Raw genomic sequence first — 25,280 nt, 5'->3', positions numbered from 1 at the left:
TCCTCTATCCTCACTGACCTCACCTTTGGGCTCCAGGGAGGGTCTCCGCAATTTCAGCTTTCTGCACCATCCCCGGAACGTAACCCCTGCATAACTTGGGACTGATCTGTATTAGAGGAATGTTGCTGAGAAACAGCTCAAGGGCAGCATCAAGGGCAGGGGCTCGGTGACAGATTTTGTATTTTTTGTTACATTTTCTCCATAAAAAAATTAGGTGGGGAAATTGTGGACTACCCCTGACTCCGTGGAATATAGACTGTTGTTTTGACAAAGTCAGGAGTATCCCAATCAAACGTAGGACATATAATAACTTGAATTTTTTTTCCAGAAATTTAGACAGAAAATAATAGACGGAATTTAAGTTAGAGCCACCCTTATCAGTAGAGGCCGGGAATTCTTTTACCTGAAAAACCCCAGGATAAAAATTCTTATGCAGTGTTCAGTGAACTTTCCAAACATTGTGCTTTTTATAGTTGCTGTCAATTAATTCAGTGTTTTAATGGTTTTTAATTCCTGTGTGAGTAGGACAAGCTCTTGTTGTGTTCTGTTGCCCTCTGTTGGCTGCCTGCAATATAAGCAACATTATTTTATAGCATTAATTATTTAAAGATATATACAAGCCAGCATATTTTTTTCCTTTCTCTTCTTCTTCTTTGTGCCATTTATCACCCTGGTATACATTTTCTTAATTATTTACTTGCGCTTTTGTTAATAAAGGCTGAATTAGAACATCTGCATCCATATAGGCGCCAATGAGTTTGTCCCCAAAAGAGGAACAGGATGCTGAAATACAGACTTAACATAACCATTTGCATTGGTTCCATTTCCTAGATCCGAATTCAAGATGCTGAGTTTCATCCATGAAATTTTAACCCTACATATATAGGACTGCTTGCCCCCATGTATCTGCCTTATAGTGTTTTCTAAGCTTAATATAGGTGCACTCCTTTGTTATCAAACAGAACATTTTCATTAACTTCCTCTCACTTCTGCATTTGGATTTTATATTGATTAATATTTGGGGGGGGTGGGGACTTAACAGAACGGTTAGGGTACTTTTCTAGTAGATAACTAAAATTTTGGGTCCAAAACATGCTGATGATTTATTTTTTTAAAAGACGTTTGAGCACTTTAATGTTTCTCACCAGTAATACTATGTCTACTTTGTACTGTCAAACAGCAAATGAAACCACATCTCACAGGATTGCAGTGGAAAGGGACTTTGCCCATCAGAAAAATAAACAATAACCTGTTATCGGCTAATTCTTATCTCTCTTATCCTTAACACTCCCATAGCATAGAGGGTTGCCACCATTCTAGAATGCTGCTTGGCTTGATTACTTGAGTTCTGCAAAACCCAGTCTTAGTCTCATCATCTTTTCTTTTCAGATTTATTCTAGTCGTGAACTCGAAGAAACGTTAAATAAAATCAGAGAAATCTTGTCAGATGATAAACATGATTGGGATCAACGAGCCAGTGCGGTATATCTTTTTAATATTACATTGTACATATTTATTTGACTCAAACAGTAGCTTATTGTCAAATTTATCCGTTTGGAATCAGAAATGATATTATACCAATTCTTTCCCCCTTTATCCCACTCCCCACCCCCAGCTCAAGAAGGTCCGGTCATTACTTGTTGCTGGAGCTGCTCAGTATGACGGATTTTTCCAGCATTTACGGCTATTGGATGGAGCATTTAAATTATCAGCTAAAGACCTCAGATCACAAGTGGTTAGAGAAGCATGCATTACAGTAGCGTAAGTATCTGCCAAGGAAACTGATAATACAAAACTACAGTACTTGGCTGTGGTTTAATCAGTTGAATAGTGATGTCCTTATTGGAAATACAGTAGAGATGTGGCATTACTTTACGTATCTGTATAATTATGATAAGTAACATAACTGATATAAAACATGAATAAGAGTTTAGAACACAACTGCAGGACACATTATTCATCTGCATGCCTTTTGTTCCTTTGGAGGTGTGGTAGTTCTCATATTTTGCAGATTATTAGTTTCCTGCTAGAGCAGAGCTTGTATTAAAGGGATATAATGTTTAAAAATAGGCATAAACAATGCTGCAGAAAGGCAGCATTTTGAAGAATATTAATATGCATTAGATCATCCAAAGTAGAATTATTGTGGTATGCCCTGCAGTGATAATAACTGCAGACACAGGCCACCCCGCTATTTCTAATCTTAAATGTTCAAAATCATGAGCTGATAATAAGACTTGATTTGCTTTCTATTTTAAAGCATTCGATACGTTCACATCAATCACACTTTCAGTTTTATGTTTGCGACTCTTGTGGCAAAAGCATTGTGGGAAGCATTTTGTAAGAGAAGCTCATTATTTAAAGAGATTTCTAAAAGTAATGCAAATGCCATTGCTGTGAGCCCACCTCTTAGCAAGACCCTCCGGGCTACATCTCATGTATCAGTTGTGCTTCATGACTGCAAGCATGTGAGCATGCACATTATTATAAAGAAGCATGGTAGCCATTATTTATTGTAAACCAGTTAGAGGTTTTACTACTACAGTCAAACTATCTCTCTCTCTGTCTACACACACACACACGCACACAGAGAGAGAGAGAGAGAGAGAGAACAGAAAGAAAGGTAGGCATGCAGGGTGGTAGTGAGGAGGAGTTTTTGTGAGCTTTCTGTGGCCTCTTACAGACTATTGATGGTCAAATACCTAAGTACAAATTGCATAATTTGTGGCTGCCTTGGCACCCCCCACGGTTACCTAAAGTATTTAAAGTTTACTTACTACCATCTAGATAAGACAACGGTTTGCAAACAAGTAGCCTCTTTGTATGAACTGTACTTGTGCTTTGTTCTTAAAAGCACCTGAATGGATACATAAATCTGCATGAGGAATATTAACATGTTTGTAGGATCTGGTTCTTGGAGGGTGATAGATCCCCTAGAATTGTGGTTAAAAGAGCTGGAGTAGACTTTAGAATTGCAGGCAATTCCCTGCCTTCATTTGGGAGAGGATATTCTGCAGGATCCTGCAGCCGGATGACCAAAGTATGGTTCTATAGTACATGCATATTAGTCCTAGGGTTTTTTAACGGATAAAAAAGAGTGAGAAAAATTTCATATGACTAAATTGGGTGGGGAACTGGATCCAGCGGGAGGACCAGATCCAAAATGTAACCAACATTTTGATCGAGATGGGAGAAGAATTCTATCGATTCCCTGGTGTTATATGTCAGATGGCTGAATCAGGGACACACTTTGCTCCGAGTTCTTCCTTTTGAGCCCAGTTCAAATTCAAGCCCAATTCCTCCTTTGCAAAGGAAGAAGTCAGGCGCGCCCTTGGAGCGTGGCCCCATTTCTTCCTTTTGATTTTTTTGGGCAAGATTGGGAGTTACTGAGTGAACCCAGTGGCTGCTGAAAGCAGTGGAACAGGGTAAGCCATTGAATTCAGACAGCACTCAATGGCTGCAAAGGCGGGTGTGGTTTGGCTCAGCCAGCCTCGCAGGCCAAATGGGGAAGCCTGGTTGGCCTAACAGCCACATGCCAGAGATTCCTCTCCACTGGGATAAATGCAGTGCTTTACATGGGGCTGGATTCCAGGAAAATGTGTGTGTTGTGGCGGGGAAATGATAGCTTCCTGTAATGGGCTATTATATTATAACTATTCTTCTGATTTTCATTGCATCTCTTAAATGAAGTGAAAGGACAAGACACTTGTATAATTGCCATCTGCTGAAGATACTTTTATCCTTATGCATGATTAGCTGGGAAAAATGATAGTGCTTGACTGTGACAGTAGTTCCTATGTACATTTATTGGTCTGCCTTGGTGAGGTGCATAATGAACTATCCAATTAGTCGGCTGGTTCAAATGAATCACAAGACAAATGGCTTTCCTATCTAGGAGTGTGGTTTGTGTTTTCAGATTTGCCATAGGGACCTGGGTGGTTCATCTTCAAAAACATTTGTGGAAGACAATTGGAGGACTATCTGGCTGATTGACATTAGAAATTGAAAGCTGGTTTAAACTGAAGTTCTGGTCCAGCCAGGCATGTTTATGGGCTATGTTAAATGTAACATGCAAAGCTGGGAACATTTTGGGAAAAGGTTTTTTTATTATTTACAAAGAGTAATTATAGTTCCTGTCATCAGTGCTGAATTAGTTTTGATAACCAATTTTACTCTATTCCTTCCAGCCATCTTTCAACAGTTCTGGGAAACAAGTTTGATCATGGCGCAGAATCCATTGTGCCTACTCTGTTTAATCTGGTTCCTAATAGCGCCAAAGTTATGGCTACTTCTGGGTGTGCAGCCATTAGATTTATCATTCGTGTAAGTATGCTCCAGTGTAAGTCCACTTCTGAATTGGGCATATTAACATATATTAACAATGGGCAAGTAAGGCTATAAGTACGTACTTCTTCCTATGTGAACTGATAAGCTACTTTATGTGAAGTATTTGTGGCAGCCAGAGGCCTTTTTATATCATATCATCATACTGTATATTTTCCAGAAATTTTAGTTCCTTATTTACATATTGGATATGAGATAGAAAAGATGAAGCTATTATGTAGCCTAAAACTTTTTCAGCATTCCACCATCTGGGTTTCTATCTTAATTTTTGTGCTCAATTTTGAGTTAAATAAAATTGTGAGCCCTATGCTTAAAGCCACCTTTGTGTAAAAAATGATAAATGCTATAGAACTGCAACCTTATGAATCTAATGCTACATAAAATTTATTGTGAGTATTGAATGCCTTTTGATAGCTTTTTTTCACTCTCTCTTCAGCATACCCATGTGCCCAGACTCATACCTTTAATAACCAGCAACTGTACCTCAAAATCTGTTGCAGTCAGGAGGTGAGCATTTATGACTAGCAAGCTTTATGAGTATAATGTTCCTTGATTTCAAGAAAGGGTTTTAGGAAATGAATGGAATTCATCTTCAGGAGTTAGGCTCTGCTTTAACTCTGATATGTAGTGTAAACCTTATTGTGAAGTGTCACAATCCCGCAATAAAGGCGGAAGTTCTTTACACACTTACCTGGTTGTACGTTCCATTAGGCTCAGTGGGACTTCAACATGTATAGGATTCATTGTGAAACTTAAAATGTTAAATATGAACCCACCTTGACCCTGAGATCATCTTCTGAGACCCTTCTCCGTGTGCCTCCTCCTCAAGAGGTCCGGAGGGTGGCAACATGAGAACGGGCCTTCTCTGCAGTGGCTCCTCATCTGTGGAATGCTCTCCCCAGGGAAGTTTGCTTGGCACCTTCATTATACACCTTTAGGTGCCAGGCAAAAACGTTCCTTTTTAACCAGGCCATTTGTTAATTTGGTTGACATCCTATGCCCTTTTAAAATATTGGGTTGTTCTTATTATTTTGATTATATTTTGTGGTTTTATATTTTGTTTTTGTTTTGCGAACCGCCCTGAGACCTCCGGGTATAGGGCAGTATATAAATTCAGTCAATCAATAACAACTCCATTTGCGGCATGAAGTCTTTTATTTTTATTCGCTTGGTTTTTGTGTGTTGCTGGTTCTATTGCTTTATATTGTTAAGATGATATAAATTTGAAGATAAGATGAAGGAAAGTCAAATCAAAGACCAGGAACAAACTTGTCATATATTTACAAGTGGGCGTGGGTTGCATTTTTGATGAGTGGATGTAGAGCACATCATCTTTAATTGCATTCAACATTTCAAAAAAGTCCTGTTCTCACACATAGTTGCATTCTTGATGTTAGCAGAGTATATGTTTTTATTTAGAATTAACAATTGTACCAAAAAGGCAGAGGGAAAGTATCAAAACAGCAGCCAGCTTTACTGCTGCTCTTGAATCCTGTATAAACAAGCCAATTGCAACAGCAGTAGTAAAATTAGACTGAATGTACGCAGTATGGTGATGCTTGCCAAGAATAATTCTTCCTAATGATGGTAAATGTCATGGAATAGTCAGCCTATTAGGACAGGCAGTAGAGCTACATCACAAGACAAAAGAGTAATACAGTGGTACCTCGGGTTACATATGCTTCAGGCTACAGACGCTTCAGATTACAGACTCCACTAACCCAGAAATAGTACCTCGGGTTAAGAACTTTGTTTCAGGATGAGAACAAAAATCGTGCTCTGGCAGCACGGTGGCAGCGGGAGGCCCCATTAGCTAAAGTGGTGCTTCAGGTTAAGAACAGTTTCAGGTTAAGAACGGACCTCCAGAACAAATTAAGTTCTTAACCTGAGGTACCACTGTATAGACTTCCCCCTTGATACGCAACAGGATTCAGTGGGATGAGTCCTTTTTCAGTACTCATGAATAAAAACATTGCGCTTTGTGAGACATATTAAATATATGTGGACTGGGGATTAATACTCTGTGGTTTTAGTGCTGCTTAAGACAGTGGTTCCCAATTAGCTAAGTACTGTGGACAGCTTTTCAAAAGCCAAGTCATGGACCCCCTTCCTTTTGAAAATTTTGATATCTCTGTAACAGTTTTTGTTATGTGAATGCGTGGGTGCTGTTCAGTACAGTTTTATTCGGAGGTGACCCAATGAAATCAGTAGACATGACTTAAGTTAGGTCCATTAATTTCAACGCATATGGTCTGGAATACCCTCTTGTGCATACCATCTTGATAAGAGCTTCAGATTCCTAGACTCTGCAATAATCAAACCCTGACTTTAGTCCCTGTCTTTTTCAGGCGCTCTTTTGAATTTCTAGACCTGTTGTTACAAGAGTGGCAAACTCATTCCTTGGAAAGGTACGATTTATAGGTGACATGAACCTCTGCTTTAATATTACAAGTATAAACGTAGTTAAGTTCTCCTAACAATTGGATCTACTTGCTGTTTCAGACCCTTTAAAAAAAAACAACCAGAAGAGGCAAATCTGTTTTGTTGTTGTTGTTAGTGAGGCTAGCATTCAAAGTTTAGACGAAGTAGTTTTAGATCAAACAGTGTTTTGAACAACAAACAGTGAGGCATCCCATAGATGTGCAAGCAAGCCTTGGCTTGATTCTCCAAAACTGGGTTTGTTTTCTAGCTACTCTTACCTTGTTCCTATATAGCCTGGAGATCATCTTGGTTGGGGCATTCAAACAAGCCATGGTTGAATTGAGATATAATAGCACACTATAGTTTTAAAGCCACAGTCTGTAAGTCAGCAACTGATCATGACTCTACTTTGTGGTGTGTTGCCAGAAAACATTCCACAGTTAGTCTGCTGGTCAGAGTTCAGACTTTCAAACCAGCCACATTTTGGCTAAACATATTGTGGCTTAGTGTTACGTGCAAATTAGGCCATTGTCTGTACAAATGGACTCTTAAGTGAAGTATTTCAAATAGCAATTTTTCAGTCTTACTAGATAGCACAGAGGTAGATAATTTGGTGCAGATTTCCTCAAAAGCAAGCATGGGGAGGTATGTGACCCATTCTAATCTATATTTCTAGTTCCAGTTACAATGTTATGTGCTGTTCTCTGCACAGAAGCACAAATTTTCATTTCCGTTATGTATGAAAGTTGCTAATCCTAGCATTTTTATTATTGTATCAAAGTTACCATATTCAGTGGTTTCATTGCAGCAACAACTAGTGTCACTGTAGCTCCTCTGTACATCCTGCTAAAGAATTTGTTGTATCTTCCTTAACCATAGAAGCAGATTCTGATTACTTTCCATTTCTTTGGCCACTTTATAATCTTGATGCGGTGCTTTGTTGTTTTTTGAAAGGTGGTTCATGGGTGCTATGGAAATTGCCCTCACAGAAGAACTAACATAGAATTTGGGCAAAGGGAAGCATTTAGTTAACTTATTCACAAAACAATATGCACATTTTATATATAATGCTGGACTTGGATTTTGTCTTTTAGGCATGCAGCAGTCTTGGTTGAAACTATCAAAAAGGGTATTCATGATGCTGATGCTGAAGCAAGAGTAGAGGCAAGAAAGTAAGTCAGGGATCATTTAAATATTTTAGTCTAGAAAGTATTGATGCCTTTCTAAGAGGAAGAATTTCATTTATATCTAAAGGAGCAACAGTATTTCTCTATTCTATTCTGCTTGGACAACATAGGTTTGGGATGAATGGTGAAACTTTACTCAATTAAATTTTAGCATCAGAAATTTCCTAATATATTTTTCATTGGTGTTGATGGATTATTGCTTGTATTTTTCTTTTTTTTAATACTTGGCTATCCAATGCCCCTGTAATAAATATTATGTAATTTGTTTGCAGGACTTACCTAGGTCTAAGAAATCATTTTCCAGGTGAAGCAGAGGCGTTGTATAATAACCTTGAGCCATCCTATCAAAGAAGCCTGCATACATACTTAAAGAATTCGGGTAGTATTGCATCACTTCCACAATCTGACAGGTCATCCTCCAGCTCACAGGAAAGCCTCAAGTAAGGGTCATTTTAGAATAAAATCACTTCACAATAATCCAGATAAGATCTGTGTGCAAAAGCATACCCCATACATCTACTCCGTTTGCTGAGTCAGGACTCACAGGCACAAATAATATGCACACTTGAATGCAAATGGACCCACCTTGTATTATTTTCAATGGGATGCCCCTTTTTAGTGCAAATCTACATTCTGTGCAGGTAAGACTATATCAGGTAGGACTTGAACACATCTGAATTTGCTGTTTTCAAATTTTGAACATTCTAAAGCTCTAGTCGAGTCACAGAGCCTTTCTAGTATTCCACCTGCTTCAACCGTCCTAATTTGGCAGGAGATGGATCTTGCTTCTCGAGCCTTGACAAAAACACAGTGCTTGTCCACAGGAATTTGAGAATTAGCAGAAAATCCAACTGTTGCAAGGCAGAAATCTCAGCCTTGGTTACAGAAGACTCAAAAGGTGTTCTAAAGGATGATAAGGAGATGGAGAAGCTGAATGAATTACTTCCATCTTCATAGTGAAAGATAAAGGGCAGTTCCTAGTGCCTGAGCTAACTTTTGTAGGGAGGGAATCTTAGGCCAAAGAGTGGTGATGAGAGATGAAGTTCTGGGCCTAATAGACAAAAACTGACAAACCGTTGGGAGTCAGATGGCAATCACCTGCGAGTTTTCCAAATAATTCAAATATGAAATTGCTGATCATCTGAGAACTGGATAGTATCCAATACAACACCCGATTTTTAAAAAGGGTTCCAGGGCACCTTCTAATTAAAAGTCAGTCAGTTTAACATTTGTCCCAGGAAAACTGGTGGAAAGTATTGTTAAAGAGAAAAATAACCAAGCTTGTAGAAGAGCAAGTCAACCTTGTCATCAGTAAATCTGGTGGAGGACTACCTCCACGTTCCCATTTAACACTGATGATGCCCACCCATAGGAGACAAGGCCATGTTTCCTGCAACAGAGTCTACCAGGGCTTCCAGGTGAAGGAGGCACTGCAAATGAAACAGGTAGCTCTTATTGGTATTGATCAAGAACCACAGATCTTTCAGGGAGGCTGTTATGATTTGGAGGTGGTCTTGTGCCAGAAATCTGAGCAGAAGATCACCTGGATAAGTGTAGATACAACATCTGTTGTAGATGGAGGCAAACACATTGGGGGTAACGCCAGTCTGAAGGGCACAATCTTGTATTGCAGGTGCAAGCCATCACAGCAAAATCTGCCTGTTACCACTTGGTGGAGCTCAAGCCCCACCTGATGTAGTCTACATGCACCCAAAGGAACTCTTCATAAGTATTCAAAGTACCCAGTTGCACCTTTTATATGCAACTTAACAGCTTTGTATAAAAAGATAGTAGTTCTTGTTTAAAGTTCTCAATAAAATGTATGGGCTTCTTTAAGACCTTTAAAAAGGCCTTATCTGCTCCATAGCAGGATGATGTTAGCAAGTAAAATGGATTTGCCTATTCACTAGACATATTCATTCATACAGAATGAAGAAAGGGAAAGAATGCTTCTGTGTATTGTAAAATGTTTAATAACATGCCTTACTAAAACTGTTGCCTTTGTTTCAGTCGTCCCTTCGCATCAAAATGGTCCACATCCAGTTCAACAACTATGGCTGGCAGAGGTAATTCTTTGTGTATTAAATGTACTAGACCAGTGGTGTCCAAACTTTTTTCAAAGAGGGCCAGATTTGATGAAGTGAAGGGCTGTGAGGGCCGACCAAAGATTGAAGTTGTTGAGTTTTTTTAATGATTTTACCCCCAAGTTATTGAGCTGTTTTTAGGATTGAAGTTGTTCCGGGGTTGTTGTTTTTTTTAGGATTTTACCCCAGGAAATACACTGCCACAGGAGTCAGATTAAACTGACCAGTGGGCTGGATTAGGCCCCCGAAACAGAGTTTAGGCATGCCTGTACTAGACTAAAACTCTCTTTGGAAGTTCTAGAAGTAGCATCTTTTTAAAAGACTGCAGAATTAATTTATTGAGCAAGAACAACTGTACGCTTAATAAGAAGGGATGCATGATATATGCAGTTTCATTACCTTTAATCCCAGTTGCAGGAACTACCAAGTCTGTTCCAAGCCCAGGAATGCTACAGAGATCTCGCAGCGACATAGATGTCAATGCTGCCGCTGGAGCGAAGGCACGTCATGCTGCTGGTCAGCCAACGGGGGCTGGCCGTTTAGCAGCCGCTGGTCTACCTCCAGGATCATATGCTTCACTAGGTGAGGGAATCTGTTTAATGATCTAATAAGCTGCTTATTGGATTTCTCTGTGAATTTAAATACGTTTTTTGTGTGTGCCCTTGCAGTGATGTTTCTGAGACACCCAGCTTTGTAAACCAAAAGGCTGTTGTTGCCTAGTTGGTTATTACTGGTTCAATTAAATCACCTTTTTGCTCACTTCTCTGTGGTTTGTTGGGGGGATACTGGTGACAAGGTCATTCTAGCATTGAGAGTACTTAAACTTCAATCCTAAGATTGTTTATTTAGGAGCAATTGTGAATGGACTTGGTTAAGACTTACTGAGAGTATACATGCTTAGAATCAATGCTCGAAACTCCCATTGTTCTAGGTGCATTTTGCGACAGAGAATTTCATTAGTGTGAGCTGTTTCTGAGCTCTGGGCGCAGTACTGCGCCTAAGATTTCAGATTAAAATTACAGAGTGGAAAGATAGGAGGACCTTTTTCTGCCTCCCCACTTCCAGCCACTCTCTGAAGCCTGGAGAATATTAGGGGGGTCGGCAGGGGAAGGACTAGACCATGTGAAAAATGAACCTAATATTTTAGCTGCAGTTCATTCATTTTCAGCTTTGTATTCTTATTATAAAGAAGTGTGCCTAGACATTCTGTTGTTGCACCCATAACCCAGGTTTAAGGTGCCATTTAGCTCCTAGCTTTCATATCTCAGTTTCTAACACTGCTTAGGATCAGTATCAGCTTTGGTTTCCTGCAACAGAGAGATGAACTGTTGGTGTCTTGGTTGTAGTTTGTTTCTTCATTGTGTTACTAACACTATCCTTTTGCAAGGATGCTGTTGTACCTAATGTGTTTTGTATGGCTAGCTAATGTGTATTTTGTATGGCTAGCTAATGTGTATTTTATAGAGCTATTTTAAGAAAGAGCTAGTGTGATTTTGAATGTTCCGCTGGCATTGGTCACATCAGCCATGTTCAGTGTTGTTTGCTAGAATCATCACTCCCCCTAGTTTGGGTGATGCCTAATGATTAGGGACACTTTGGGTGTTAAGTAAGGATGGGTTAACATGCATGGTGGTGGTGCTTCAGGCTGCAGCAGGAATAAAAGAGTTTTCCCCTGGTCTGCCTTCTCCTTTGCTATGATACGGGAAGTTGGTGTTAAATTTTTTGCATAAGAACATATTTCAGATTCTCAACAATTCTGATTGTACCAATGACGGTAGACATAAGTGAAGAGGCATAGTAGATGAGGTATTAATGTGTGAAAAACTGTTAAAATTTAGAATAATTTGTGTTGTTTAACAAGGATGGTCCTCTTGCTTTACCAAGTAGAGGAAGTGTACTCCAATAGCAGCTTTGTGCTGAAAATATTTAGTTGGAGGACTATACATTTTTTGTATTGCATTGGCAAAGCTGTGGCATCGCATACACTTAAGTTTAAATATTCCCAATTTTATGCAAGTGAAAGGGAAGGAAAATGATACCCGGTCTTGCTGATACTTGTTATAATGCAGCTTTGTTAGTTTGCCACTCATCTGGTCTTGACTGGCACCCAAATTGCTTCTTAGGTGGCACTTGCTGTTAGCCAAGTTTGACATCTAGCCAGAGAGATTACTTAAGAGACAAGCATAGGTAGAAACCCCACCACATACTTAGTAAGTAAAAGGGTAAAGGGACCCCTGACCATTAGGTCCAGTCGTGACCGACTCTGGGGTTGCGGCGCTCATCTCGCTTTACTGGCCGAGGGAGCTGGTGTACAGCTTCCGGGTCATGTGGCCAGCATGATTAAGCTGCTTCTGGCAAACCAGAGCAGCGCACGGAAACGCCATTTACCTTCCTGCCGGAGCGGTACCTATTTATCTACTTGCACTTTGACGTGCTTTCAAACTGCTAGGTTGGCAGGAGCTGGGACTGAGCAACGGGAGCTCACCCCGTTGCGGGGATTCGAACCACCGACCTTCTGATTGGGAAGTCCTAGGCCCTGTGGGCCTCAAGTTGATATACCTTCTCTTCCAGAAAGGCAACCAATTTGCACTTCCTACGCATGTACTTTTGCATGGTACAGGTGTTGCATGTCATTGCAGCAGCTCCCTCACCCTCCATGTCTCTTGAGATAGTACCCTGGGCTTCCCCCTCAAATTCCCCCACTAAATGCCCTCGCAGACGCCCCTGTTTAAGAGCACTCAGCCACATCCTCAAGCCCTCAAAAATAGCTCCCAGGTTTAACAAAGATGCAAGTGTCTGTAAACTTTCTCGTTTCCTTACTGAATGTTCTTTGGCTCTCTTGTCAACACGGTTTATCTAACACACTAAGTTTTCCCTGTTTCTTTGCCTGCTCTTCCAACAAAGAGGATACTTCTGACAAGATGGATGGTAAGACCCTGTTTTGTCTGATTTCTAGACTATTAATCTTGTGAAATCTGTTCATACAATACAGTAGATGTTTGCACACTAATTTCATTGGTGACTAATGTTATTTGTTCACTAACACATTGCACATTAATCTCAAGGTCTGAATTATGTTTGTCAACTTCTAATACAACATTGTTATTATATGTATCTATATGGCTGATCAGTTTTTGAACTACCTTCTCTTAATACTTTAGCTACTGACATTCAAATTAACAATGAATCTTCATTTTCTAGACACTCATCAGTAGGAGCAGTACAGTTAAATTTTTGATGTGTTAATATTTTGCTTTCTGTAACAGTCTTGGTTATTTTGCATTTCTGGGTTGCAAATTTAGGGAACTCAGTAGTTTGATTATGCTCACTAGAATTCATAGAATCATAGAATCATAGAGTTGGAAGAGACCACAAGGGCCATCGAGTCCAACCCCCTGCCAAGCAGGAAACACCATCAGAGCACTCCTGACATATGGTTGTCAAGCCTCTGCTTAAAGACCTCCAAAGAAGGAGACTCCACCACACTCCTTGGCAGCAAATTCCACTGTCAAACAGCTCTTACTGTCAGGAAGTTCTTCCTAATGTTTAGGTGGAATCTTCTTTCTTGTAGTTTGGAAAGAATTGTGTGTTCCATTTCAGCAGCTTGTTGGGCTCCATTAGAAACCACTTCTGAAGCTTTCATATCTTCTGAAATTGGTCTTAGAGTAGCAGTAATGGAACTGGAGCCAAGCCAGTAGTATCTCAGTCTCAGTGGCACACACAGCGCTGGCACATTTGACATTCTTTTTTAAAAATAAAAATATTATTTATGATTTTCAGTTATATACATTTCAGTAGTTTTACAATCATTTTAACATTTCAAAATGTTCTTCCTTCCCCCTTTTTCTGCGGTTCCTTCAATTTATTTTCCCTTCATATTCCAAATTAACTTAGCATATTCATTTATTCATCTATTTTAAATATATACTCTTATAAAACTGCAGGTTATTGCAATAATCCTGTCAGTGTTCTTATCTGTTTACAGTTTGTTCGTAAATATTCAATAAACCATTTCCATTCTTTTATAAAAAGTTTGTTATCTTGATTTCTTATTTTTTTCGGTAAATTTTGCCATTTCTGCATATTCCATAAGTTTCTGTATCCATTCTTGTTTTGTCAGGACTTTTTCTTCTTTCCATTTTTGGGCAAATAACATTCTTGCCACTGTAGTCTCACACATGAAAAAAAATCTATAGAGTCTAACTCGTTTCCCCCCTATAATTCCCAAAATGAAAAATTCTGGGGTTTTTTTTTAAACAAATGTTATTCTGAAAATCTTTTTCAATTCATTATACAGTTGTACCTTGGAAGTCTGAACGGAATCCATTCCGGAAGTCCATTCGACTTCCAAAACGTTCGAAAACCAAATCACGGCTTCCGATTGGCTGAAGGAAGCTCCTGCAACCAATCGGAAGCCCCGTTGGATAGTCAGCTTCCAAAAATAGTTCGCAAACTGGAGCGGTCACTTCTGGGTTTGCGACGTTCAGGAACTAAGTTGTTTGACGTCCAAGGTACGACTGTATATCATTTGCCACATTTGTCATTCTTAATGCCTCTGTATCCTCTTGTTGGACAGTGGTTCTAGAAAGAGAGTACTTTGCAGCTTAATTCAATAATGTTTGCACCATACCTTGATCAGGCCCTTTTGAACTACCCCTTTCTGACTCAGCCACAATTAATTTATTTGGGTGCGATTCAGCCAAGTCATGGGAGAAGACTCACTGAAATCAATGGACTTAAGTACTGTATTTAAGTCCAGTAATTTCATTGGCTCTGTTCTAAGCATGACTTCGTTGGATATCAGTCTCTATGCTGGATTTCATAAGATTAGACTGTTCAGAATGCCCTTAGTTTGAAAATATTGCTCTGATTTGATGTTCATGGCTTTCAAGACTGCCTACTAAAGGAAAGCTAGATTTGAATCTTGTTTTGGATTTAGTTGTGTGAATGTTTCTGAAAGTTTACCTGTTTCTGCACATTGTGCCAGATCTGTTTGTACAGCTATGTCAAAAAGTAATTTTAGCAGTTATAACTGGTGGTGAATAGGTGAAATACAGAACTTTTCATCAGACAAAGAATGTAGCTTCTAATCAAAAAATATTTAATTGACTAGAATTTAATCTCATATAATACACTTTTTAATATATACACATTTACGAAGCCGAAGAGTGATTGCTTACCAAATACAAAAAATCTGCTTGGAATGTCATTGTTTAACATGTTTCCCATTTAGGAACAGCTTCTGAGGATGGTAAGAGAATGAAGCTTCTGCTAAAAATCAAATGCTTTCATCTTATATTTTCATTATCACAAACAACAGCATTGTACAGAGTATATAGTCCCCCATGTGACCTTCAGGGTTAATTCATTAGTTGGCTTGCCTAATAATGTTTTGTTGCTGCAATATTTATTTGCAAAATATTGTGTTTTATTTTATATTTTTTCCAAGTAACCATTCACAGTAAAAATGTATTGATACCCATTTTATTTTAGATGTGCAAAGTTTTTTGGTGGAAATTTCAACATGCTAGACAGGCATTCTCATGCTTTGGGGAAGCAGGTGCTACTATTTATTTGGACTTGAAATTTCTCTTGGAAATCAAGTAGATACCCAGCTCAGGTTGGTCCTGTGGTCAAGTATTGTCAAATGGTCTTTAAAACATTAACTTTACGAGAATGCAAAAATGATGTTCATCAAAAAGTTTAATACTGTGCTTACCTTTGTTTTGTGATTGCAGTATGTCCCAACACTAAACAGTGACACTGACTTTTTAAAGATGGAAAATTCTGATTAATTTTGCTACATTTTACTTTTCCTGCAAGGAGCTCAAGACTGTATATTAACTGTATCCACACAATACCTCTGTTAGGTAGTTTAGACTGAGTTGTGCAGCTGACCTAACGTCTCCTAATGAGCTTCATGACTGAGTGAATCTGGGTTTCCTTGATCCTAGCTAAACAGTATACCCATTAAGCAATGGCCTTTGCCACTGATAACTGCTTGTGTTCCTGCTTGAAGATACCTGCAGTTACAATATGTATTCAGTGGGAATGTTTTTTGTTGTTTGCCTCTAACTGCAGCAAGGCTAGGGGTCAAGATGCCCTCACTCCTGCCCTTGCTAATGAATCACACCCTCATGACATAAAAATATTAATCTACAATGACATTCTTGAAGCATTTGACAATATTTGACCAATATTCAAACAGGTGAACATGACTGTTCAGTTGACCAGTATTCCAACCCTAAGTTTAGTACCAATAAGCAAATATATTGATTCAGATAAAAATGAGGATGATTGCCATGTGGATTTGAATTTTCATCATTATTATTGCAGTGGAAGCTGGATCATGTCTTTCTGGTCCTTTTGCATCATACCAAAATGGTGGCACTCTGTATTCCTGCCTTGTACAGGTCAAAGTCTTTGTGCATTTAAGCACCATCTAACCATTACAATGGATGGCAGAGATACTGTCACTGCATGGGTGTTATTGTGTTGAATTTAGCCAAACCTGTTTGTGCATAATAAACTTAACATTAATAAAACATTGTTTTCTAGTAGCTAAGGAAATAACGCTTCTAGACTTTCTGTGAGCTTATTTCTCTACTTGATGAATAAATCTTTCTTTAGGGAGCCAAAAAAGTATGAGAACTATACTGAATGAGATTATACACTGAATTGTACTGAACTTTCTACTTTTCTTCTGGGTTCTATTTTAATATTCAGCAATATCTACCGTTAGCAATTCTTAAATGCTGGAGCAGTGGTTCTTAACCTTTTTTTGGGACATGAAAACCTTTGAGAACCTAATAAAAGCTATGGACCTCCTCCCTAGAAAAATACAAATTAATAAATTAAGAGGAAAATGTACATGCAATTTATTTTATTTGCATTGGAAGAATCTTTTTTCTGTGTGTGCCAGATTCACAGACCCCATGGGGACCATTGTTTTTATGGACCTCGGGTTAAGAACCACTGCTAGAGTAATGGGATATTAGGAACCAAAATGTATTTCCCCCCTCTTTAACCCTAAGCATCCTGCTAACTCAGGCATGGGGAACCCCTTGTCCTCCAGATGTTGCAGGACTACAACTCCTGTCATTTCTGACCATTGGCCATGCTACCTGGGGGCTGATGGAAGGTAGACTCCAAAACCACCTGGAGAGCCCATGCCTCTGCCATCTCAAATCCATCCTGCTAACTCTTCAGTGCAGACCTATTGACTGGATAGTTTCAGAGCTGTTTTAATCTTAGCTGTTTGAGAGAAAAAAAATACACATCCAGCTTAAGTATGCATAATAGGATTTGGTGTTTCTCCAACTCTCTGGAGCAAATTTAGGGGTTGTAAGGACTGTAGAGGGGAGGGAGAAATACTCAGAATTGCTTCCCTCCTCCTCCTGATGTCAGCTTAGCAGTACCACTGCATACAACCAAAAGTACAGTGGTGCCCCGCAAGACGAATGCCTCGCAAGACGGAAAACCCACTAGACGAAAGGGTTTTCCGTTTTGGAGGTGCTTCGCAAAACGAATTTGCTATGGGCTTGCTTCGCAAGACGAAAATGTCTTGCGAGTTCTGCGGGGGGTTTTCCCCCTCTCCCCTTTTTCCCCCAGCCCCTAAGCCGCTTAACAGCTGTTAGCTAAGCCGCTTATCAGCTGATCTAAGCCGCTTATCAGCTGGTCCACTAATCCCTTAATAGCCGCTAATCCCTTAATAGCCACTAATAGCCCTTAAACCGCTAATAGCGCTAATCCGCTAATGGGCTTGCTTCGCAAGACGAAAAAAACCGCAAGACGAAGAGACTCATGGAACGCATTCTTTTCGTCTTGCGAGGCACCACTGTATTTAAACTAGAAAAAGGGAGACAGGGTCATGGGAAAGCCTGCAAACATTGTGGTTTATTATATTAAATCTTCACAGTCACAGCAAGACACTGGCAAAATTTTGCACTCTGCATTCCCTTTTGAAGTTTGCGTTTCTGCCATTCTCTGGTGTACTGAGAATTTGCGACTGGAGCATCTGCACTAGTCTGTATTTTTTAGCATTTCATCCTCTAGCTGTAAAATAGCTGCTTAGAGCAACAGTCTTACTGCTTTAATGTTTCTCTTTAAATACTTCTCTAATACTTGTGCTATGTGTTGCTTGTTTCTTGTTGTTTTACTTTATAGGACGTGTGCGGACCAAGCTTTCAGCACCCTCTATTGGCATGGGAAACTCAAAGACAGATTCCAGAGGCCGTAGTCGAACAAAAGTTGTGTCTCAGTCTCAGCGTATGTATTTCTATGTTGTCGTTCTTACTCTCTTAATAAGATTAAGCCATATGCATAGTGTACAATCATTGACCAAAGGATATGGTCAAGTATCTATATATTTAAAAACACTACATACTGAGTTGTTGTTCTGTGCCATAGGTTCATCATCGCCAGACAAAAATGAAGGTATTTTTTTTTTCAGTGTTTCAGTGTTTCGGGTCAGTAGTCTGCATGCTTTTGGAGTCTCTTATAGTCCGTGTGGTGTTATTTTGAACAAGATATTAAACTGAAAATTTACTTTAAAAAAAAAAAACATAAGAAATTATTCCTGTGATTAGGGATTGTGAAATTATTCCTGTGATTAGGGATTGTGAAATTATTCCTGTGATTAGGGATTGTGATTAGACTATATGGAGACCTTACAAATGAAGGTGCATCGTGAAATAGTGTCATAATTTCAGATTTTAATACAGAGAATAAAGAGTGAATTGATAGTTTATGTTCATGATGCCATAGAAAATATATGCAGCGTGTATAGGATGAGAGAGACAACTAAATTTTGTTTCATTATTAAATGGTCATTTACTTAATGAGACACTGATTTTTCCTGTCATTTTAACATCGAGTTTGGGTTGCTTTAGGTTTAATGTGACTGTTATCAGCTTGATTTTCAAATACTGGTGTTGGAAAAAGCCTATACAACATTGATCTCGGCTCAATAACAAGATGCACCCATACTCTCACTTTAGCACCAGGGAAGAAAGATAAGGGGTTGTCATCCCTGCATTTCTTACACCATAAGGAATGTTTACTACACACCTACTGCAGCCCATTTATTTTTCCCTGCCTACCTGAGAAGTGTAACCTGTAGATATTGATGGATGTAAATTCCAAAGGTGTAGGGGCATAGTTCAGTGAGATTTTTCTCCACTTCACAAACATAGAGGAAATATTGCCAGTGTTTTTGCATACCCATAGAAGATAATATGCAAATGAGGAATACCCTAGAGTATGTGGGCAAATGTCCCTATAAAGACAATAAAGGCAATTTTATTAGCATAGAAACAGAAATTAGAAAACTATATCAGACTCTCCCTAGCTGCAGTAGAGGCAAAGTGTGATAAAAATAACTGAGAGCTGAGTACTGTATTATGATTAAATTGTTGTCATTTTTAATGCAAATATTTGCAACTGCCCATCATCTGCAGGTGCCTGGGACTTTATGTATATGAAAGAAGACTCTTATTGGTGTACTTTAATAATTGCTTTATTTCATTCCAGGACATTGCTTAAAGGGTTAATTCCCTAATGTAAATTATGTGGACTTAGAATGTGCCTCTGTTTTTCTTTCCATTCGAAGCCCTTTCTTTTGGCATTGTAAATAATATGTTGTGTGGGTTTGGAATTCAATCTTAACACTCTGCTTTAAGGGTTTAATATAGCATACAAATGGTGTGTTCTATGAGATATAAAAATTGCACACGACGAAGCTAACTGTAACCCAATAATGTAAGCAAGAAGAGATCATTGTGATAGAGATAAGCTCAGTGCAACAAGACAAAACATTTTCATTTGCAGTGCTAGAAGGCGTATCTTCATTTTCATTCACAGTGCTAGAAGGCGTATCTTCATCACTTTAATGCTAATGGATTTTAAGAGTTGGCTCCGCTTCTGAGCTCATAGCAAATCATCAGATTATGGAGACTTTATGAACTACTTCACTCACTAGCTACCCCGTGTCTTACGTTTGCACAAAGTGTTGGTGATTATGATAGGCATGTTTGCAAGCTGAATTATACTAATTATAGAGCTTCAATTAAGTGTAGCTTTTTGTTAATTATATATTCAGTGCCCACATTTGGACAATGAGTCTCAGCTTAATAAGCCAAGATATGCATGAGCTTCAGGCACCTGCAGGAAGCTGCAATTAGTCATAGTTTATTGTTACATTAGTACTGGGAGCTATGGTTAGTGGCTTCCATACAAGCCATGCAGATGTGCCTAAAGCTCACACACATCTCTGCTTATTAAGCAAATTTTGATGATCCAAATGTGGCCAATGACAAACCTGGAATTTCTTCTACATAATGTGTGATAAGCCCCTAGTACTATTGCAGACATGTATGCAAAAGGATCTCAATAGGTGGTAGTTAATGAAAAACTAGTACTTTAAGTGACAGTGCTGTCACATTTTATTTATGCAGTATTCTCATTCTGAGACTAGCTGGTTTATTATAGCATGAGCTTACATAGACTGCGGTTGATAAATTAAGTGCATGTACCTATTTGGGTGATTGTGTATATAACAGCAGTATTGCTCATTAATTGCAAAATAAAAACAATATGGTTAGGATAATGTAAATATAAAACAAAATTGCTAGAGACTTAACATATAACCCCGGGAGGGGTTGTTGCTTGGTTGGGTCCAGAGCAGGATGGTCCCTGCTACCTCGAAAGATGCAATGATCTAACCATTTTGCTAAGCTTGAATCTTGACAGTCACTAGGGATGAGTGGTTCCTCTGTCAAATAAATTGATCTGAATGCAGTGGCACTCAGCCCTGAATGTGCAGGTACACAGGCTCAAGGTGCTTCCAGATCTAACTCTGTCATTGGAAACCCATTGTAGCCTCAGAATCTAGAAGCACATTTTCCAGCTGAACTTTGTATAACAGCTTCTACCACCCCTGGGCTGGGAGAGCTTGACCACAGCAGTTGAGGAATTGGTGACTTCAAGATTGGATAAGTGCAACACGCTCTTTGTAGGGCTTCGCTTATGCTTGATCCAGAAACTGCAGTTAGTGCAGGATGCTATAGCATGATTACGAACAGGAGTGGGGCACTGTCAGCATATAGCACCTGCACTGGTTTCCAATTTGTTGCTGGGCTCAGTTCATGGTGTAACTGTTATTATAAAGGTGAAGGTACCCCTGACTGTTAGGTCCAGTCGTGGACGACTCTGGGGTTGCAGCGCTCATCTCGCTCTATAGGCCGAGGGAGCCTGCGTTTGTCTGCAGACAGCTTCTGGGTCATGTGGCCAGCATGACCAAGCCGCTTCTGGCGAACCAGAGCAGCGCACGGAAATGCCGTTTACCTTACCACCGGAACAGTACCTATTTATCTACTTGCACTTTGACGTGCTTTCGAACTGCTAGGTTGGCAGGAGCAGGGACCGAGCAATGGGAGCTCACCCCGTCGCGGGGATTCGAACCGCTGACCTTCCGATTGGCAAGCCCTAGGCTCAGTGGTTTAGACCACAGCGCCACCCGCGTCCCCTTAACTATTATTATATAAAGCCCTTAAGGCTTTGGACCAGTTTACTTGCAGGATCGCCTTGCCCCCTATGGGCCCTCTCAACCACTTTGATCTGCAGAATTGGCACCATTACAGGTGGCACATATTACCTGTTCCACAGTTATAAGAAACTGATCTTTGAGTGTGACAGCACCTACACTTTGGGACTCCCTGCCTATTAACATCAGGCAGGGTTCACTATACAATTTTTGGTACATAATTAAAATACTGTATTATGGTTTTAGCAAGCCCACCCAGACACATAAATATTGATTGTTGTTATTGTTTGTTGTTATTATTGCTTGTTTAATTAATTAATTAACCACCCTATACCCAGTGGTCTCAGGGCGGTTCATGTGTTTTGTCCTTTTTATAGTTACTTTTTTAAAAAATATTGTTAGATGTGTTTAACTATTATTTCTTGTAACTGCTTAGAGATTTTACTACAGTCAAGTGGTGTATAATTTTTGTTAAATAAAAATAAGCAGGCATCTTACAAGAAGATAAACTTGTAAGCTTTTAATCTAACCATCTTGCTTAAATTATTTGTGGATAGTCCTTTATAAACACTATGGAACATTCAAGGATGTTGGTGTATAAAATCATATTTAAAACTTTAAGGAAAGTTAGATATGTGATTATAATATGTATTTTAATTGTATAAATAACTAAAATGGGCAAAGTTTGATAAAAGCTTTGATCTGGGAAGCTGCCTAAAAATCCAAGAAAACACTATTTTTAATATTTGGAACAATTTACGTGCATAAACTTTATTATTGCTACTCATCAATTTACTCTAAATGAAATGTTTTAGGATTTCAGATGGTTGTCTGTCTATCTGGAATATTATAAATGAAGGAGTGAAAGCCACACATAGGTTTTTCAGTGGCAATGAATTTTGAGGGTATTGAAAGTGTATTTCTTTTCACCATGCAGTTCTGTAGTTGAGAACCTTCAGCAGTGATAATTATTAAATATTCCTATCACTCTGGCGCCCGTGAAAGCTTGTCATTCCTCAAAACTAGATCAGTAATGGTGGACAACCTTTCTCAAAGACAGTTTGCTACCACTATCAACTTTCTCCTATCACAGGGTGGCCTGCCTGATGTTGTTGGACTCCAGTTCCCAGCAGCCCCAGCCAACATGGCCTACTGATAAAGGATAATGGAAGCTGTAGTCCAGCAACATCTGTGGTTGCACATGTTCCCTACCCTTGCCCTTAGAGGAGTGTTGGGTGTATGTGTTTGTGCCCACTGTTCTGCATCATGAACGGAGCTCAGCACAGAGATTTCTCAAGTCAGCCACCTGAAAACAAAAGTTTGAAAATCTCTGCCATAAACAAATCTTCACCTGTGTCCCCATAGCTGTCATTTCATATTCTTTAACTATTGGGATGGGCCTGCAATAGCATGGTGGGATCCCCATTTAATCATGGCGGGTTTGTATTTGTGGCCAGCAACCATTTAATCTTGTGGGTCCGTTGTGGAATCTTTGAAAAGAACTAGAGCAGTAATGAAGTTGTTGACCCAAGTCTGCATGGTATTCTTCAACTATTTCATGAAGATTACATAAAAGCCAGCACTAAGATGTGTTGGTGTGCTCTCCCTCTCTGGTTGTATTTCCATACACACAATGACATAAATATCAAAGTCAGGCCAGGGGCATGTAGATGTTACAAATACTGCTTTGAAATTCTTGTAGTCAGGCACTCATCTTTGGTTGTTCCTTTACAACTTCTGCATGCATGCCAGATACAATTTTTTTGTATCTTTCCCCTCTTCTTAACCCACCCCATTTTGCTTTTCCTTCATTGTATTATCCAAATTGAAGAACTTGTTACCGTTTCTTCAGCTATTAAAGCTTGCACTTAAAATTTACTTGGAGTGAAGATATCCAAAGATCTCGATCCAGTGTTTCAATTAAATTTACTGATGAATTTATGAATGCGGTGCAGTTCTTTGTTCGAGAGCTGAAGAACTGTAATTTTGCAGCTTCTGTTTTGTCTGCTTCGTATATAAGCACCTGAGCCTGGTGGAGGCTATGAAAATGCACTGCTTTTTGCGCTAACCCTCTTGTTGCATTCCCCCCCTCTTTTATGTGAACTGACTAAAGCCTTTTTATTTCCATTTGCCATCCATTGTTAATCTGCTCTGCTCCCTCCCTATTCATGGATTTTATACCCTTACCCTACTCCTGCCTTTACACTTGTTCAGGATCACAGTCTGCTAATCCACAGTCTGGTGGTAAGGCTTTTCAGATTTTGTGTGTGCATCATTGTTTGTCCATCCATCACAACAGGATCCTATTCAGCAGAAGCAGTCAACATTTACGCACGTAGGTTAAAATACCCCTGCCAAAAGAAATACCTTGAAGAATCTAAAGACACATAGGTTTTAGGAATTCAGCTGAACAATTGAGCAGCCTCAAGAGCCAGGATTTAGGGACAAATTTTATGATGCTCCAAGCTGAAATGGTTGCAACCATTTTGTAAAGAGAAGCATGCAGTGGCTATTAGTTTTCACACTGAAGATTGCTCCAAATACTACAAATCCCCCAAATGCAAAATACAAAAACATGTCTAGATAGTAATGGGTGACAATCACATACATGTAGTGCTGCTCACATGTTCAGTGAAATAAACAATGTGATAATCAGATATGATAGTCTACATGTAGTTTTCATTATTTTTCATGATGAGTATGCATAACACAGGAAACAACCTGTGATTTCATGCTTTGTCGTCCACGACTGGACCTAACGGTCAGGGGTCCCTTTACCTTTACCACAGAATATAACATGGAGCATATAATTTAATCTTCTAAAAATCCATTTGTTTCATTTAATATTTTCGGAGGGACACCTTAAATTACCAGGATTAAAACTTACTCAGAATATTTAGCAACAGGTCTTAAAAGGAGGAACTCCAGTGCCTATGTAATCTGAAGTAAAACTCACTGAGTTAATTGGACTTGCTTCCAAGTATATATAGCATTTTGGCCTTCAAGTAGTCTGAACGCTATGCAGGGACCCCAAACATGTTTATGCTAAAAAACATACACAATTGGGTTTCGTTATACATACCTTTTTTTTGCTGAATAGACTCCTGGCTGAAAGAAGGCATTCTACAGCGGTATTTCCCAAACCTCCGATAGCTGACGTACACTTAAATTTTTGAGTTTAAGTTGGAGACACACATATATCCAAAAATGGTTTATTTTAGAATGCGAAGGTAAGAATTGCATTTAGCTAATTGGTGCTGTAGACTTGGAGGGTCCTGCCTCCTGCCTTTCTGTATGTTTTTGTTCTGAGCGTACCTCCTGGAAAACTTATCAGGTTGGTGTCCCATGCATAGAAGCAGTGACAAGCATCTCTTGAGAGCAGGTAACTGCTTTGTTGAGAGTGAGTGAATCTTACAGAATACAGTAAGAGAGCAGATTGCCTGCAGATTGTTAATGCTGCTAAGAAGGAACCAAGGCCAGAACAGAAACACAGTCTCCTTAGTGCAGGGTTGGGGAACTTCATTCAGATGCTGCTGGAATAAAGTTCCCCTCATTCCTAGCCGCTGATGCTGGCTAGTTGTTGATGGGAATTGGAACCCGACAAAATTTGCAGGGCTGCAAGTTCTCCATTCTGCCCTAGCGATAGTTGCTGTGGACTAAGAGGAGCCTTTACTTCTCACTGCGCACCAGTGTGACAAAGCA

General features: G+C 39.3%; 1 protein-coding gene across 50 annotated transcripts in view; it reads left to right on the top strand.

The window, feature by feature from the left end:
- Positions 1 to 25,280, top strand: part of CLASP2 (cytoplasmic linker associated protein 2) — a 121,775-nt gene that overhangs the window by 58,328 nt on the left and 38,167 nt on the right. For 17 of the 50 annotated variants that reach the window (XM_083406922.1, XM_083406909.1, XM_083406904.1 and 14 more), the window contains 13 exons: positions 1,390 to 1,482; positions 1,616 to 1,761; positions 4,188 to 4,323; positions 4,781 to 4,851; positions 6,693 to 6,752; positions 7,860 to 7,937; positions 8,225 to 8,392; positions 9,963 to 10,018; positions 10,448 to 10,618; positions 12,941 to 12,964; positions 15,270 to 15,287; positions 18,203 to 18,304; positions 18,446 to 18,472. In XM_083406922.1, the coding sequence (XP_083263048.1) occupies positions 1,390 to 1,482; positions 1,616 to 1,761; positions 4,188 to 4,323; positions 4,781 to 4,851; positions 6,693 to 6,752; positions 7,860 to 7,937; positions 8,225 to 8,392; positions 9,963 to 10,018; positions 10,448 to 10,618; positions 12,941 to 12,964; positions 15,270 to 15,287; positions 18,203 to 18,304; positions 18,446 to 18,472 (1,150 nt within the window). The remainder of the gene's footprint in view (positions 1 to 1,389; positions 1,483 to 1,615; positions 1,762 to 4,187; positions 4,324 to 4,780; positions 4,852 to 6,692; positions 6,753 to 7,859; positions 7,938 to 8,224; positions 8,393 to 9,962; positions 10,019 to 10,447; positions 10,619 to 12,940; positions 12,965 to 15,269; positions 15,288 to 18,202; positions 18,305 to 18,445; positions 18,473 to 25,280) is intronic. The other 33 variants (XM_083406923.1, XM_083406911.1, XM_083406918.1 and 30 more) reach the window with 5 other exon arrangements.

The sequence above is a fragment of the Podarcis tiliguerta genome, assembly GCF_965153285.1.
Source record: "Podarcis tiliguerta genome assembly, chromosome: 12".
NCBI lineage: Eukaryota > Metazoa > Chordata > Lepidosauria > Squamata > Lacertidae > Podarcis > Podarcis tiliguerta.
This window is presented reverse-complemented; position numbering and strand designations above follow the sequence as displayed.